Source organism: Oryzias latipes, chromosome 12 (assembly GCF_053564925.1).
Source record: "Oryzias latipes strain Hd-rR chromosome 12, Olatipes_Hd-rR_3.1".
In the NCBI taxonomy this organism is placed as follows: Eukaryota; Metazoa; Chordata; class Actinopteri; order Beloniformes; family Adrianichthyidae; genus Oryzias; species Oryzias latipes.
In genome coordinates, this window is record NC_136248.1 from 29,148,435 (window position 1) to 29,165,668 (window position 17,234).

The following is a 17,234-nucleotide window of genomic DNA, read 5'->3' on the forward strand; positions in this document are numbered from 1 at the left end:
TGTTTTTAAGTGAAAATAGTTCAACTCTTTGTTTACTTTATTGATTATTTCTCCATTTTTGATCAGTTTTCAACAAAACTGACAATAAAAATTGTTAGGTTTTTATTGCATTAAGTTAAAAATATGTTCTATTGAAAGGCCTTTCTCTGTTTTCTGCTTGTTTTCAAGAAACACGTTTTTTATTTATTTTATTAAACAAAAATATGCTTAGCGATTAAAAGTGTGAATATAAAAATGATAAGCACACTTAGTCATTTGTAAGATTTAATTGTTAAAATTATTTTTTAGGCTTCCATGCTATCATGTTTTCAGATAAAAAACTAGATTTTTTCAATGGAAGAACTGTTTAAAAAATAAGCAGCAAGAGGATAGAAAGATACAATTTATATTCTGATTTTTTTTGTTGACATGTAAAGAAGCAATGCAACAATTTTACATAATTAGCTATTTTAAAATTAATTTCCAGTTCAGTTTTATGATGCAACTTAAACCTAAACTCATTCATCAAGGCAATTGCATATTTTAAAATTAGTCAGTTTAAACTTTCAGATAGAAATGTTTGAAATCAAATTCAGTTTCTAAATTTCTTTTTTCACAAAATTCTTTATTTCCGTTTTTTGTAAAACTCCTAGTTTTCTGAAGAACAAAAGAAAAATTATTTTACGACTCATTTCAACTCACCTGCTAGGTTTGAAATTGCACCACTTTGTTTGATTTTCCTCTTGACAAAACATTTAAAAAAATAATGTTAAGCAAACAACACTAACAAAATATATCTTAGTTGGATCATCCAATATTTTTCAGTAAAAATGTGAAACAAAATAATACAAAAAACTAACTTCGTAGCCTTCATTTTCAGTTTCCTACGTTTATCTCCTTAAAAAAATCAGAGGGGAATACAAATTTCTTTGTCCTGTTCAAAAAGGCACAGCTCATCCAAATTTAACATATTTTGCTTTTAAACAAAATTAAAACAATTAACCGATTAATGATTGGTAGCTTCTCGTTTTTCAGAATTTCAAAATAAGACAATGGATGTAAAATGCAGGAATTTTATTTTCTGTTTAGAAATGCCAACGTTTCATTTTTAAGAGTTGTGCAAAAATCCAGTAACCACAGAGAAAAGATAGATCCGGAACAGCGATGTGTTCAAGCAGTTTAAAAAGAAACTGTAAATGTTCATTTTACAAAATAAAACTGTATAACTTGGATGATGAGGATTTTTTTTCCTAAGTTCTGATCACAGAATACAACAAACGGAACCTAAATAAATAAATATAAATAGAAAAAAAAAAGAATTTGACCCGGTTGAAGAAAATGTAAGCAGAATATTGCTTTTAAAAATAAAAAAGTTGACTGTAAAACTAGATTCTCCTAAAATTGAACCTGTTTTGGTTTGGTAGCTTCACACAGATGGAGAACATGAAACCGGAAAAATGGATAAATACAGACACGCCTGCTTCAGAGCAGACTCCGACATGTTTAAAAAGTGTAAAACTTTAAAAAAACAAACACAAAAAGAGTCACAAATCTACCAGCTGTTGTTGGAACAAAATATAAAACAGATGCTTCCTTCATCAGAGTTTTACCTTAAAATCTGTCTAACATTTGATGCAGAAGATGTTTTACACTACATTTCAGAGGCCTGATTTCCTGTAAAGCAGAAACAAATAACATCCTCTTTATTTAAATGACATTAGGAAAGAGAAATCCCTTTTCTGCACAGCGGTACTCCGTCTCATCTGGGACAGATGCTGTGGTCGGCGAGCAGTTTCTCCATTCTCTTGATCTTGCGTTTGTTCTTGGGCATGGGCTTGTCGTACATGCCGGTTTTCAGCAGATGCTCCTTGCTGTGATGGATCTGGGCTCCGTGCTGCAGCTGGAAGGAGCACAGGGCTTTCAGCGGCCTCAGCAGAACCTGCGGGCGACCATAAATATTTCAGAGTTTTTTTTCTTTTTTTCTTTCTCTGAGCCAGAAAATGAACACGCAGCCGCATTAAAGCCGTCACGTTTCCGGCGCCCAAGGGCTCACGGCCATCCCACTAAATCCCCTCTGAGGCAGATCGACTTAGAGGGGCAGCCAGAAAACGTTGGCGTTACAGTTTAGCCGCATCAATTTATACGACCAGCCTTTCATTTCAACTGATTTTACATCAAACACACAACAAATCAGCATCTCTAGAGCCAAGAGGTCCTGTTTCAGTAAATCAGGAATTTCAAGTGTTCATCTAGATCTGCAGCAGACGACTACTAACCTGAGGAAGTTGCAGACTAACTCCGATCACCTTTTGATCCATTTCCAAAGCGTTCCCGGTGGTCTTTGAATGAGGATGATCCCGCTTTTACCCCAAAATCAAAAAACCTCTGTCGTTTTCTAAGACATCGTTTCTGCAGAGCGGCTGGAGTTAGTTCCCTTAGAAAATTCACTTCTGAGCTGAGGGACTGTTGGCGTGGAGTAAGCCCGCCCCCACTTCCCATCATCCGTCTGTTTAAACTCTCCCCTGCTTGCTCACAGCCCCTCTCACCCCCAACCTAACAAAGCTGCTGAGCGATGAAGTTTGGATCCAGATTCCAGCTCAGACGTACGCGGATCTATCGGTGTGCATCAGGATGGAGCTGAGGCCCCGCCCAGAATATTTTCTCTGTCAGATTCAATCTTTTCAAGCTGCATTTCTCCCGTCTGCTTTTAGTTCACAACAGTTAGAGGAAAGAAATACTCAGAAATGCAATTTAAGGCTCAATTTTCTTAATACATGTCCTCCATCAGAAAATTTTCACAAGAGTATGTTTAAAACACTAAAAACCCAATTTTCTTTATCAGAGTGGGACCAACAGCACGCCTTGGGTTTGCCACATTGACATAAATCTTCAATTGTGAGCAGATATTTGTTTTAGAGCTATTATCAAACGAAAGTTTAAACTTTAAGAATTTCAACAAGAGAGAAAAGTGTGAAATGTTCATCTCTGTCTGAGAGAAGTGTAGCAAATGTGTAGGGAGGACTTTTACCTCCTTAAAGGTCCTATATCATGAAAAAAAAGAAAAAAAAAAAAAAAAAAAATCGACTTTTTGAGCTCTTCAGTGTATTATAATAAACCCAAAGTGGTATTTTGATCCGTTCACACATTGTTCCTCTAAAAACCTGCACCTCTGAGCCCCTCCTAACCCACGAAAACGAGCGTGTTCTCATATTCCCTTCCAGGAAGAGTCTGCACTGCCAGCTCCGCCCCCCCAGGCTAACACAAACACTTTCTCCGCTGAGGTAGCGGTGATCGGCTAAACGTTTCCTTATATATGGACATCCATCTTTGCAAAAGTTCGGATAGTTTGATTTCATTGGAGAAACGCTGCCAAGGCCGACTCTGGGATGCGCAGTGTGTAAGCTTCAAAGCAGAAATGCCGCTCAGTCCTTAGAAACCGTTCAAACATTTGTGTTTCCAGTCGTGTCCCGACAAAATAAAGGCTGATGTTATTCCCACATATTTACGTGCAGCCAAGATGCAGATTGCACCGTTTCACGCATGGATTTTATTTTCATGCTAATGTTGTTAGCCCGTGTTAGCATACTGCTAATCCTGGCTTCCGGCTCCGTTTTTCAACAGAAAAAGCACTGACCACACGGATTAAAATTAAAATGATGAGCGAACAGGCGCTTCATAATAACCGTAACATTATTAAAAACAGGTTTAGGAGATCATCTTGTATAATACCGAGCTGATGTATGTAGCCTCTCGGCGGAACTAAGTTTCGCTTCCGGTTTTTAAAAACACTGCTGTAATATAATATAATAATCTGAAAAAGTTTTTCTGGGCCCATCTACAAGTTGGATTCTAATCCGACCAATAATCCTTATAAAGATATTTTGCACATGTAACCGCGTTTTATGGTGTCCACTCGCAGCGTGGCGGGGGCGTGGCATCACGATGGTGTCTCTCCATCGGGATGTCAGTCACCAATCACGATGGTAGATCTATGTAGATCTATAATCCTACTTCAGGATTTTACCCATCACTGGTTAATGTTTAGAACATAACCTTTGCACAACAAACACACTAGTTTAACCAAGAAAGGTCAAGATCCTCATCAAATCGATCTATATTTTTGATTTTAGATACTGGTTGCTAATTCCGTGCAAAGCTGCGATCTGTTGTCTCTTCACCTCTTGGATCTCGTCGTTGCGTTCCAGGACAGACAGGGCGACGGCGGCACATTCCAGCGTGGACAGGCAGATGTTGGAGGGTTGGGTGCGGATCACATATTGACTGGAAAGAGTCCTGTTGAGCTGCACCTGGAAAACCAAACCACAATGAGATCAGAAGGGCTGCAGTTGGACCCGATTTGCACGAAAAGTTTAACCAAATGAAGAAGGAAAATAAAGAAACAGGGAAGTGTTTGAAATTGATCATTGAAAAGGAGACCAAACATTTCTCTTCAAACTGTTCGGACCTGTTTAGGGAGGTGGAACATGCTGTTTTTCAGGAACATGTTCTTGGCTTGGCTCCAGGTGCCGTCTATGATGATCACATTGTGATTTATCGAGCCGACATCTTGACACCGAACCAGCTCCTCCAGGTTCTGGGACTTGGGACCAGGGTAGAGGATGAGCGTTCTGCTGTCTTGACAGACGGCGGCGAGCTCCGGGTGTCTGCGTGCAATTATATAATAGCAAGCCCTAAATATATTTAAGGACATTTGCATATATTTTCATTAGGGCTGCACAATATGAGGAAAACTCGCGATATGCAATATAACTTGCGATACGAGAACAAATGGCAAATAAAAAAATCCTTTCCATTTCACTGCAACAGTTTAATTTAAATAAGAGTCAACAACTAACAATAAGAGCTCCACCCGATTGGTCAACAAGTTCAGGGCTTCATCTGATTGGTCAAATGTGTAAAAGGGATTTATTTGATGCGTTAAATTCGTCAAGCTGCCATAAGATTGTTTTAGCACATTTAAGGTAACCATTTATTGCAATTGTTGCGATATCCGTATTGGGTTTTATTGTGCAGGACTAATTTTTATTGAAAATAAAATGCCACTTACTTACTTTTCCTCGCTGAATCGTCGTCCTACGATGATGTTGCATTTTCCTTGAGGCAAACAGGTGGCAAGAAGAGGAACGGTGCGCAGAACTCTGCTTTCCTGAGGCAAAACACAAACCGTCGCTTTATAGGACATCGTTTCTGCAGAGCGGCAAGAGTCCATTAAGAATTCGCTGCTGGGTTGTGGGCGGGACAGTATTTGTTGCTGAGATCTCTTTGTTTACCTGCTCTCCCGCTAGCTTACAGCCCCCCTCTCACCCCAAACCCCACATTACCGGTGTAGGTACCGTAACCATTCGGCCTGCAAATGCAGCTATGGAGGGACTTTTGTGCCATTATTCCAAGAGCAACACTCACTGTTTAGAGGGCAAAATTTTAAACATTTTGTGTGCTCAAAAAATTATTTTGAACTTGAAATAGAAAAATCCCTTTGAAGCTAAAAAATACAAGCAAGCAAACAAAAAAAACTTGTAATCAAAACCCTTTTTGAATCCAATCTACAAGCTGATTGGAAGAGTTTCTGACCAATCAGCTTCAACCGTCACGTCCATGTCTGATCAAATCAAACTTTATTTATAAAGCACTTTTTCCTATGCTCCTCCAGTGCTTTACATTAAGACAAAACAAAATCAATAATTTAAAAACAAGCACAAAAATTACAAATAGCTGGCTTTTGCGGCACATTTGTAACGGGGTGCCCTCGAATTTGTTCGGTGAAAATTGTTTTGTTTGTATGTATTTTTGAGCCTCAAGTGCATTTTTCTGTTTCAAGTGCAAAATAATTTTTGAGCACACAATATTTGAAGGTTTTAGGAGTATTGTGCTTGGAATAATGGCACATAAATCACTCCATAAGGCTGGGAGCTTTGAAAAAAAAAAACATAAGGTATTTTTTTCAAAGGAATTATTTTCATCTGCTCCTGATTCACACAATTAGATTTTAAAAAATTGCAATTTTAAGCTCAATTTTTTTATATCTGTCCTCCATAATGCAAAAAAGCCACAAATACAAGTTAAAAACGCAATTTTTTTTAATCAAAGCAAGTCTTTTTTTCCCTTCTTATGACTGTTTTTAAAGAATAAACTTTAGTAACAAATATATATATATATATATATATATATATATATATATATATACATATAGAGAGACTTCAGAGGAGCCAAACACCAACTCCTGGTCGACAGAACAGTCGCTCAAGACTGCAAGTCACGACACACCAACCTGTGCACAGCCTGGATTGATTACAAGAAGGCCTATGACTCGATGCCACACACATGGATCACTGAATGCTTGGAGCTGTACAACATCAACAGGACTCTAAGAGCCTTCATAGGAAACTCAATGAAGCTGTGGAAAACCACCCTTGAAGCCAATGGGAAGCCACTTGCACAAGTGTCCATCAAATGTGGGATATACCAAGGTGATGCTCCGTCCCCACTGCTGTTCTGCATAAGTCTGAACCCCCTCAGCCAAATAATCAACAAGACTGGCTATGGATACCGACTCAGAAATGGGGCCAACATCAGTCACCTCCTCTACATGGATGACATCAAGCTATATGCTAAGAGCGAGCGTGACATTAACTCCCTGATCCACACCACCAGGATCTACAGTACTGACATTGGGATGTCATTCAGGCTCGAGATAGTGCAGCCGGATGGTGACAAAGAGAGGCATGTAGTCCATACACGAGGGGTCTCTCTTCCAGAAGGAACAATAGCAGAAATTGAGGACAGTTACAAGTACCTTGGAATTCCCCAGGCAAATGGCAACCTGGAGCAGGCAACAAGGAAAGCTGCAACAGCTAAATACCTCCAACGGGTAAGGCAAGTCCTGAAAAGCCAGCTCAATGGCAAAAATAAGACCCGGGCAATAAACAGCTACGCACTGCCAGTTATCAGATACCCTGCAGGAATAATAAGATGGCCAAAAGAAGAGATACAGACCACGGATGTTAAAACACGAAAGCTCCTCACCATGCATGGAGGGTTCCATCCCAAATCCAGCACCCTGAGACTGTATGCTAGCCGCAAGGAAGGAGGCCGAGGACTAGTGAGCGTAGAAGCCACTATCCAGGATGAAACATCCAAGATCCATGAGTACATCAAGCTCAAGGCCCCAAATGACAGTGTTCTCAGTGAATGTCTCAGGCAATGGAGAGCAGAGGACACAGTGCTGGAGGACAGATCCTCATGGGAGGACAAACCCCTGCATGGGATGTACCACCGGACCATAACTGAAGTGGCTGATATCAAGAAGTCCTACCAATGGCTAGAAAAGGGCTGGCCTACAGGACAGCACTGAAGAACTCATCCTGGCAGCTCAGGAACAAGCCCTGAGCACCAGAGCCATAGAGGCTCAGATCTACCACACCAGACAAGACCCAAGGTGTAGGCTGTGCAAAGAGGCCCCTGAAACAATCCAGCACATAACTGCAGGGTGTAAGATGCTGGCAGGGAAAGCATACATGGAGCGCCACAATCAAGTGGCTGGAATAATATACAGGAACATGTGTGCAGAATATGAACTGGAAACCCCAAGGTCAAAATGGGAAACACCTCCGAAGGTGGTAGAGAATGAGAGGGCAAAGATCCTGTGGGACTTCCAGATCCAGACTGATAGGATGGTAATGGCAAACCAACCAGACATTGTAGTGGTGGATAAAGAACAGAGGAAAGCCGTTGTGGTGGATTTGGCAGTGCCAAGCGATGGGAATATCAGGAAGAAGGAACATGAGAAACTGGAGAAATACCAGGGACTCAGAGAAGAACTGGAGAAAGCCTGGAAAGTGAAGGTGACAGTGGTGCCTGAGGTAATTGGAGCACTCGGGGCAGTAACCCCCAAGCTGGAGGAGTGGCTACAACAGATACCTGGAAAGACCTCAGACCTCTCAGTCCAGAAAAGCGCAGTGCTAGGAACAGCTAAGATACTGCAGTACCCTCAAGCTCCCAGGCCTCTGGTAGAGGACCCGAGCTTGGAGGAGAAACCACTCGCGGAGGGTGAGAGGGGCGATATATATATATATGTGTGCAGACAAACACACTAAACTAATAATAAAGGTGAAGGATTCTGCTAAAGTTTCAAAAGTTACCATGTTTCAACTGTTCTAGCAGCTTTTTTGTTAGTAGTAATTAATAATATTGGCATAAAGAATAGTTTATTTCTGGAAAATGTAAAATACTGTTATTTTCTGAGGATATTTACACTTGTGAATGAAATATTTAGCCATAATTATAAGTAGAGTAACTATACACAATCTTTCTGCATTAAATCTCCCTTATGTAACAAACCCAAAACTCATATGTTCGTGAAATAATTTATAGTCTTCACAGAGACGGGTCGTAATAAAATAAGTCAAATCTTTTCTAAATGTTTGAGTGAAAGTGCAAAATCAAAAAAGATGAGGTACAATTTCTGGCGAGGAATAGCAAAATGAACAGTTTATGTCCAGATCTTTTTTTAGATTTGGTAAAATGTATGAATAATTGTGAAAGAAATGTATTTAATTTTATTGCTGATTAAATATTTTTGGGGCAGGGACCAAACTTTTTACACTGAATTCACACAAGTGAATCAAAGTTAGTCTTGACTAATAAAAGAAAAACATTGTGTCGATTAAAAAAATACATTTTTGTAAAAGAAAAATACTAGAAGATGAAGCCAGAGTCAGACTTTTGACCAAAGTTTTATAGCTAAATAGAAAAAAATTTAAACATATAGCTTTGGAGGCTAACGCTAGCTTACCTCTGCGGGGTGCTGTACCACGTACAGACAGGTGGACACCTCCAGCGGTCGAGAAGGAAGGAAGGGACAGAGACACACCTTCTGAGGGCGACTGCATGGAAGAAAGTTCAAGCAGTGACATCCCGGTTATTTCTCAGCCTAAAGCCTCCATGTTTATTTCAGCTTTTCTTTAACGACACGGGCCTATCGCCTCATAAATGCAGTGAACGGACATCCGGGACTCGGGGTTTCCGTCCACAGCCTCTCTGCTATCCCGACTAACTAGCATTAGCTTCACCGTTATTTAGCTCACCGGCACCGTAAACACGTCGGTCTCCTCTCTTCCACTTCTACCGGGAGAGCAGCCAGGTCCCCGAAAGCGTCGACTAAACCATCGCCTGCGGGATATTTGTCGCCGTTTTCGTCCCCGTTTTCAACAGGAGCAACCGTGGAGGAGAACCTACAGTGAACATTGTCCATTGCTGGGTTAGCATAGGCGTTCAAAGTGCCTCGGTAACCGGGATTAATGTTCAACAAAAGACGTTAAAGTCAACCAAATTATCTTTTTTATTAAACATGATGATTTAATGCAGGGGTTTTACACATCACATACTAAAGAAAATGTATTTTCTTGCGGTGTTTTCTATTTAAATCATTAGATGGAAAATTAAAATTTTAATGTCAGACCCCCTTTAAACGCAGCACGAGTGTCCAAACTACAACCTCGATGCTGTCGGCTAAAATACCTCCACAAAAAAATAAATAATAAATAAAATGAACTGATATAATATAAACCCTTTTCCTGATCCCAAAAAAGCGAGCATACTTAAACGGTATGCCAATCAGGGCACAAGTTGTAGGACTGTTTATTTTTCAAACAGTCGGCTTTCTGCTGCCACCTACCGGTGAATGAACAAACTACAAGGGTTGGTCAGGTTCAACATGCGTGGGTTTTACTCCAGAGGGCGCCGAATTTCAGCAGTGCACCACATAAATCTGTAGAAGTAAAATTGTTATTTTACAAAAAAATATATATTCATACTGCACCTAATAGTTTGTGTGTACCGTTTACACCTTTATCATATGTGATTTGTGCATTTCTATGCGCATGTGTCAGCAAAGGAGGCGGGGCTCCAGATCGCATTTTTTGAATCAGGTGTAGGCATCAACTGCAGTTGCAATTGATTTTTTCACATCTTTGTTCAATTTGAGAAAACAAAATTTTTGTTTGAGTGATAACAAAATTTTACATACACACCACCAGCTTAATTCTACAACCACAACCTTTGACCTCGGTAAGAGGCCGCCATTCTTGAATTAAAAAAATTATTTAAAAATCGCCTTTAGTACCAGCTACAAATTTAAACTCTTAAGGATTTTTATCTATAGCCTACTGACTGCTCGAGCATCATTGGGGAGCTACTTGGGAAAAAATGTTGGTTTTAAATTTGGAGTGTGCGAGCTCACAAAAGTGGCGCTCCTTTATGGCTCACACATTTTTTACAGAAGAATTGTGAAAATTTAATACATGAAATGTTAGGGTAAGCTGAAAAAAGTGATATGACATACGGTATGAAAATATCTGTAATGTGAGCGTGGTTAACAAAAAAACTTCAGTTGTTAAGGAAATTCAAAAATTTACTTTTGCAGATTCTTCAAAAAATGACATAGACCTCTTGTTAAAATAAAATATGTCCAACACAAGAGGCCCTCAGCTCTCATCTGTTTGCCTAGCTGTTGGACAGGACAAGTTATAAAAAAAAAAAATGACATAGACCAATTCGTCACCACCAGGCAACCCAAAAATAAAATGGTTGCTATGGAGATAAAGCCAACAGAAAACTTGCATTTTGAAAAAAAGTGTTGTTTTTGTAATGAATTTGTCACACGCACTTCTGACCAGGCTGGGAGGGGCAAAAGGGGTGATTGAGGGGCCGCTTAGCCTGTGGGGACGAGTAACACCCTTACAACGCCGCTTTAGGCTTTAATCTTGTTAGATTCTTTAGCAGAAAATAGAAATGAAAAACTAAATCTGAGAAATTAATATTTAGCAAAAAGGGGCTCCGTAACAAAGGGAAAGCCACGACTTCTTAAAACTTTTAGAACTGAGTAAGCATTACGAAAAGCTCCACAACAACGGGTGTTGATCTCTTATCTGTGACTGTTTATAAGTGGGTGCTGCACACAGTCTTCTGAGACAAGGTGTCAGGTTAAAGGCCAAGGAGGCTTATTTATAGAAGACGGCACACCCCGCCGTTTTGCACCGTCACTCCTTGTGACCCAGACTTCTACATGCACTATTGCTGGAGGGACCTGGTTTAAAGTGGGTCTTCCGTCAGAGTGACACCAACACTTTTTGAAGACAAACTCATTCATATTTGTGTGTGTGAAGCTGGCAGGAGTTTCCTCAGATCTGTCACAGAAGTTTCTAGATTAAAGGATGATGCACTGCCCCTTGGTTTTGGTCGGAGGAACAGCGGCTGAACCTTCCACTGGCTTCTCTGGATTGACCTCCGTTTCAACGTCTGCCTCCTTCGGGTCATTGTGTCCCGCCGCCACTGTGTCCGCCTCAGTCCTCGTTTCCTCCTCCCCTGTTTTCTCGCCGTTCTCGTCTGCTGTGGTTGTTTCGTCGCCGTCTTGAACGCCGTTACTCGCAGAGATCTCCATTTTCAGCGCGGTCAGGATGGCCTCGGACAGAGCCGCCTCAGAAATTGTTTCCCCGCCGTCGACACCGTCCCTGTCGTCTGTCGTCTCCGCTGGTGATGCCGTCTCCTTCTCCTCCTCCCTCTGCTCCTTTCCTCCAGCTTCCTCTTGGTTCTGCATCGGAATACCGTCGACTGGAGTTAGAGGAGTAAGATCTAGCCTTGCTTTAGATGTCGTCTTCTTCCTGGGAGGGGGATCTGGTTTGCTTATGGCTGCCTCGTGTTTCCATAACTCCTCGTGTTTAAACACATCCTCCTCAGCGGTGGGAGGATCGTCCATACCTCCCCAGTCTGGTTCCTCAGGGGGGAACTCAAAGTTTGATAGGCTGAGTGGATCCAGATGGACTTCTGGGACTTTCTCTTCTGCAATGGAGACACTTTTTTGTACCTTGGGGATTTTCTTTGAGATAACTTCTGTATCGTCTTCTTCCAAAGGTGGAGGAAGACGTTCGGCGTCACATGGGGAAGAATTGGCGCTGGACCTGAAGAAGTCTGTGATCTCCTCTGTTTGCTGCATTTCCGCATGTTCGCTTCTGGGCAGAAAGTCTTCGACATCAAAGCCGTCTCCTGTCAGAACCCGTGGTTCTCCCTCTGCTGGTTTTTCCTTGTCTGAATGTTCCGCCTCCACCACCGGGGTCTCGTCTATGAGAACAAACTTCTCCAAATATCCCCTGGCCTCCCGGTCTGAGTGTCTGCTGTGGAAGGACTTCTCAGACGTCACGCTTTCCGCGTCCTCCTCTTTTTTCCGGCTGCCCAGCGCCTCCTCGTACAGGTCGGTGTAGAGGAAAGCCATGGCTTTGGGCTCCTCAAGCAAAATTGGATCAATAATTTTTGGAGGTCCTTCGGGGAGGAAGATAGGAGTCAGGATGTCCTCTTGGCTTCCAAACAGACTGGAACCACTTGGCTTGGATGGAAGTCTGGATATTGAACCGGCAGCTGCTCTGCCTCCATGCGCTGAATCCAGGCTCTTCATTGGATTGCTGTCGGTGCCGGCGTAGAAAACATCATCCAGAAGCTCGCTGGTGATTTCTCCTAAACTGACAGTGTCCGACTCGTCTCTGTCCATGTTTGCGCAAACAGTGACATCTCCAACGTTTCTTTGAGTTTCAGTATTGTTGGTCTCTCCAGGGGCCCCCGCCTCTGGTACCTCCTGCCCAGGTGAGATCATAGCAGGACCCCCAGGGGCCTGAGCATCAACCAGGAAGAAGGCTTCAAAGTAGTCCAAATTCCCGACAGCTGCTCTTCCTGGAGGCCTGGCGACTGGAGCTCCTGGAGGATCCATCGTACCTTGAAGTCTGACTCTTGGAGATGTGGCTGGTGGAGCTGACTGGACTTCAGGTTCACCTAAGGTCAGCGTTTCGTAGTCTTGGATTTCCTCACTGGCTCTGGGAACAGGAACTTCCTCGAGGTACGACAGGTTGTCCGCCATTTCTCTGCTCTCCTCCTCGTCCACAGTGGCCATCTTCGGTGGGACGACAATGTTCAGGATTTCTGAGCCCTCTGACACGATGCTGAACAACCGCTGCATCTTGTTTTCCAGATGATCAGCCTCCTCCTCTTGTTCTCCTTCTGCGTCCGCTTTCACATTCGGCTGAGAGACTTCCACTAGCTCCGGTCGTCCTGAGATGTTATCTGAGCTCAGCTCCAGGACTTCTGGACGTTTTCCCACCCTGCTCTTCTGACCGGAAGCCCTCTCTTTGGTCTTCCTCTGTCTTGAAATCATCTCCTCGTCCATCTCAAAAATGATCTTCCCAGCTGGGTGTGACCCCGGTGTTGCAGGTCGGACGGGAACCGGAGGGGTGAAGTCTCCAGCTTCAGAGGCCCACGGCGTGGCAGAGCGACTGGGGTTCGTCTCCCACGCGATCCCGCTGTCTTCCCCCTGCATCGTCACCATGGAGAAGGAGGAGTCCATCATCAGGCACTGCATCTTGGGGCGGACGCTGTCGTCATGGACGGCCTCACGTAAACTGAGGACAGAGGGATGGTGGGATCAACACGGCAGGAGCTCCATTCTGGATCTGCATGGATTTCTGTTTTTCAAACACAATTCCCATTTCCTCCACTTTTTATTGTTTTTATTTCTTATTTATTATCTGGTCCAAAGCATCTTCTTCTGTTTTGTTTTTTGGTTCACTATCTAAGGCAGATTTGTTTAAACATTTGGATAAAACTTTTTTTAAATATAATTTTCCATGAATGTCAGGAACCTTTTTGGAAGTTAGGTCGAATAAGATCTTTTCCTTTTAATGTAAACATTTTCTAAATCTTAAATAATTGGGTTTTTTTTTTAGAAAAAAAAAGTCTCATGCATGGTTTTAAGGTACAACTTCATTTAGGGGTTTTATATCTAATTGGACTTTTGTTGTTGTTGTTTGTTCACTTTTGGCAGGCTTTTAACAAATAGCAAAAAATGGAAAAAATAAAAGAGAAAAAATACAATCATTTGATCCCGCGGGTTCTCCAGGGCTAAGTTGGCCCTGAAGCTTCTCACAACAATGCTTTTATTTGAAGAAAACAGTTAAAGTTTAGCCTCTTGAGCTGAAAGGTCATCAAGCTGCAGCTTGTGTAGAATTATTGTTCATTAAGATGACAGAGCTTTAACATTTTAGATGATGTTGCTACTAGATTTTCCATTTCCTCCTTATTTTTTCTTTATTATAGTATCTTCTGCCATTTTTTGCCGCTTAACTATCTGCTATCTGTTTGGTGAATCAAACACATCTTTCCTGATGTGAAGAAGCCCCAAATCATGACACTAACACCATTTATCTGGCATTGGAGATCCCTTATAATTAAAGACTTAATGACCAAGTTAACATTTAGCCCAATTAGTGTCTAGAAAATTGTAATTATCGTCCTTCTCCCCCTGTGATATATCTGTTTTTACTGTGTATTTAAAATAACTCTTTTTGTTTTTTGTGGTACGAGACTCATTTGCATATTTTAAGGGGGCTGTGTTTTTTTAAAATAAATCATTACCCAAAGACTGGCATTTTTTGAGAATTGATAGTTTGAAATCCATTACAGTTAAAGACTAAACCACCCAGTTTGTGTCTCATTAGGCTGCAAAAAATGTCTTAAGAATATAATTGTCTTTTTTTGTCTATTGTTTTTTACCATAGATTTAGCAGAACTCTTTTTTTGTGTGTTGCAGGATTTATTTGCATGGGGGTGGGGGGGGGGATTACTTGTGTTTTAACTATAAAAATATTTACCCCAAAACTGACTTTTTCCTTGAATTTAAGTCTTTCCGCAACAAATTCTTTCCCTTAAAATGCTGCCAGTTTAGTAAATTGAGCCCATTCTAATGCTTACAAGCCCCATATCATGACACTACCACCTTTTCCACATTGTCACCACTCAATGGAAAGTTAAGATTGATCTCAGATTCATGTCTAATCAGACCACATTTCAAAAATGTTACGATTTTGTTCCAGTGAGCAAACTTTAGATCATTTGTTTGAGGTTCTGCGCTGCTCTGATGGCGTTCTTTGTGTATTATTGTTGGAACAGATTAACTTTTAAAGCATCTAGAGAAATACAATTGATAAGGTAATGATCCTTTCATTGATATATTTTTTCAGGAAAAAAAACATATTATAATCAGAGAATCCTTCCAGCTGCCTTAATTCACAGTTTATTTGAATTTTTCTTTTATCATTTTGGAATTGGTAATTTCTGAGATAGTTGTTAACAAGGTCTGACGTAAAAACTCAAATGTTTCTTCAGTCTAACTGTGATCTGTTTCCCAGGCTTCAGGTTACAGCTTCTCATCCAGAAACGATCTGAAAGTACCTCCTCCGTAGGTTTTCCACTTCATCGCCGCCATCAGCGCTCTGCTCTGTGACCTCCTCCTCCTCCGCTGTCAGCATTGTCATCTCGGGGTCGACATCCTGCCGTGAGAAGTCCTCATTCGCAGCATCCATTGTCTGCAATCTCCTGATGAAGTCGCTGGCCCTCTCCTCGCCACTATGTTGATCTCATTCTGAGCGGGCATGCTCAGGTTTTCACGCTCAGCGTAATCTTGAAATAGAAAACCGGGCTTCCTATGTTTCATCTGAAGCATTGGCATGTGAAGAAGTGGATGTGTCATCTGTTTGCTGGGTTGGATCTTTTGCCTTTTCTTCAGAGGAACTACAGGGTTCATGTGGGTTTACACAGACAAGCTAAATCTGTTTTTCTAGACTGGAATAATTCTCAAAATTAGACTAAAAGGTCTCTGCCATGTTTGTCCCCGTGGATCTATTTATACATGTGGGCTGGGGGCCTGTATCCAGTGTCAACTCTGTGTTGAATGTGCCCAGTTTGGTTTTTAGCTGCACGTCATGTCAACATAAATAAAAATGAGGGTGGGGGAAGAAGACTGACAAGTCCTAATTAAAACATATAAATGTGGTCTAATACAGAATTATTGGATAAAATGTTACTGGATAATACTGGATTTAAAGGGCAAATTTCAGCTGAGTGACATAATCTAGGACAAAATTGTTAATATTTATACCATCATCCGGGAGAAATCTCAGTGGCTGCAGGATGTCCATTTTGTAAGGGATAATGCCCGACGAGGTGTGCTTCATCAGAAATTAACGGACGACGCGGAAGCCTGAACCGTGACGTCCGTTAATTTCTGATAAAGCCTTGGGAGGGCATTATCTCGCTTGTATGATGGTTACTTATGAAAGAAATGTGTATTCAATCTAGTGTTCGTACCTTAATCGTGTTATTTCTGTAGGTTTAAATCCCGTGTTCACAAGAAGTGGACTAGTTGATAGGTGGTGTGATGTGTTGTCATGGTATTGACCTTAACTCAAAGCAGAGGGCAGATGGTTTCATAAACCAGGGCCAGAACAGCCAATTTTCTCTGCTTAGACTTATACTATTTTGTATTAATACTGCTATGCTAAAAAGGTAGATTTTCCATTATTGTCATTATTATTAACACTATGGTGTATAAGTACTATAGTGCATGCAACTTACTGTACATGTTTGAAATAAATGTAATAGCAATTAGTTGCTAGTACACTGCTAGAAGTTTGAAGCCGGGGAAAGTATGGTGCACTGGGGTTCTGTCCTCTATTCTCATTAAAAAGCAAATAAAGTGGATTTCCTGCAGCAAAACTATAAAACACAGGATAAAGACAATCCTCGTGGTTGCAGGTTTGACTTCAGTACTTCTTGGGCAGCAGCCGGCTGACAGTCACAGCGGGTCGGTGTTTGTTTGGTCATCTGATCGGTTTTCTTGTCAGTAATCAGGTGAAGGATTCTCATCCAACCTCCCAGAGGAGAAAAAAGAAATCAAACATGATTTTGATTTAGGCGCACGGAGAAGAGAGAACTCACGGACTCCAGCATGATCCTGTTCACAATCTACTTTGTCAACAAAGCAATAAACAAATACAAAAATATTTAGAAAAGCAATATGAGCAAAGATTCTGACAAAAAAAAATCTAGTTTTTTTTTGTCAGAATCTTTGCTCAGAGTGGTTTTAATTGTGATGACATTGGTGTGAAATTCGGAAAATGTGATCATCACAACACAAAAAAAATACTAATAATCAATCGAAACATAACAGAAGCTCAATTCAAATTTGATTTTTATGCTTTTTCTTGTTTTTATGTTCTCATATCTTTTCTTTATTGTTATGAACCAGTTTAGTCAGCCTAGACTGCAAAATAGTGCCATAGAAATAAGCTTAAAAAGACAGAATCCGATCATTTACGATTATATACTTTTTTACAACATAATCTTGTTCGTATCTGTGG

The 17,234-nt window shown here is 41.1% G+C and overlaps 1 protein-coding gene and 1 long non-coding RNA gene across 6 annotated transcripts; both read right to left on the reverse strand.

Annotated features, from left to right (window-relative positions):
• Nucleotides 1-1,038: 1,038 nt before the first annotated feature.
• On the reverse strand, nucleotides 1,039-15,514 carry LOC101154881 (DTW motif tRNA-uridine aminocarboxypropyltransferase 2). 5 transcript variants are annotated; one of them, XM_078956019.1, is made up of 7 exons: nucleotides 15,268-15,460; nucleotides 9,084-9,230; nucleotides 8,792-8,882; nucleotides 5,052-5,146; nucleotides 4,445-4,670; nucleotides 4,158-4,286; nucleotides 1,039-1,918 (listed from the first exon to the last, which is right to left on the reverse strand). In XM_078956019.1, exons 1-7 carry the CDS (start codon nucleotides 15,396-15,398, stop codon nucleotides 1,739-1,741), a joined length of 999 nt encoding a protein of 332 aa, XP_078812145.1. In that variant the 5' UTR covers nucleotides 15,399-15,460; the 3' UTR covers nucleotides 1,039-1,738. The 5 variants fall into 5 exon arrangements, with proteins under 5 accessions (XP_078812145.1, XP_078812146.1, XP_020563145.1 ...); XM_078956020.1 differs by having other exon boundaries at nucleotides 4,445-4,643; nucleotides 15,268-15,458; XM_020707486.2 differs by lacking the exon at nucleotides 15,268-15,460 and adding an exon at nucleotides 9,674-10,554 and having other exon boundaries at nucleotides 4,445-4,643.
• LOC144996477 (uncharacterized) lies at nucleotides 10,388-10,672 on the reverse strand. Its single transcript, XR_013659421.1, has 2 exons — nucleotides 10,548-10,672; nucleotides 10,388-10,443 (listed from the first exon to the last, which is right to left on the reverse strand). It is a non-coding gene; the product is annotated as an uncharacterized LOC144996477 (long non-coding RNA).
• Nucleotides 15,515-17,234: the final 1,720 nt, after the last annotated feature.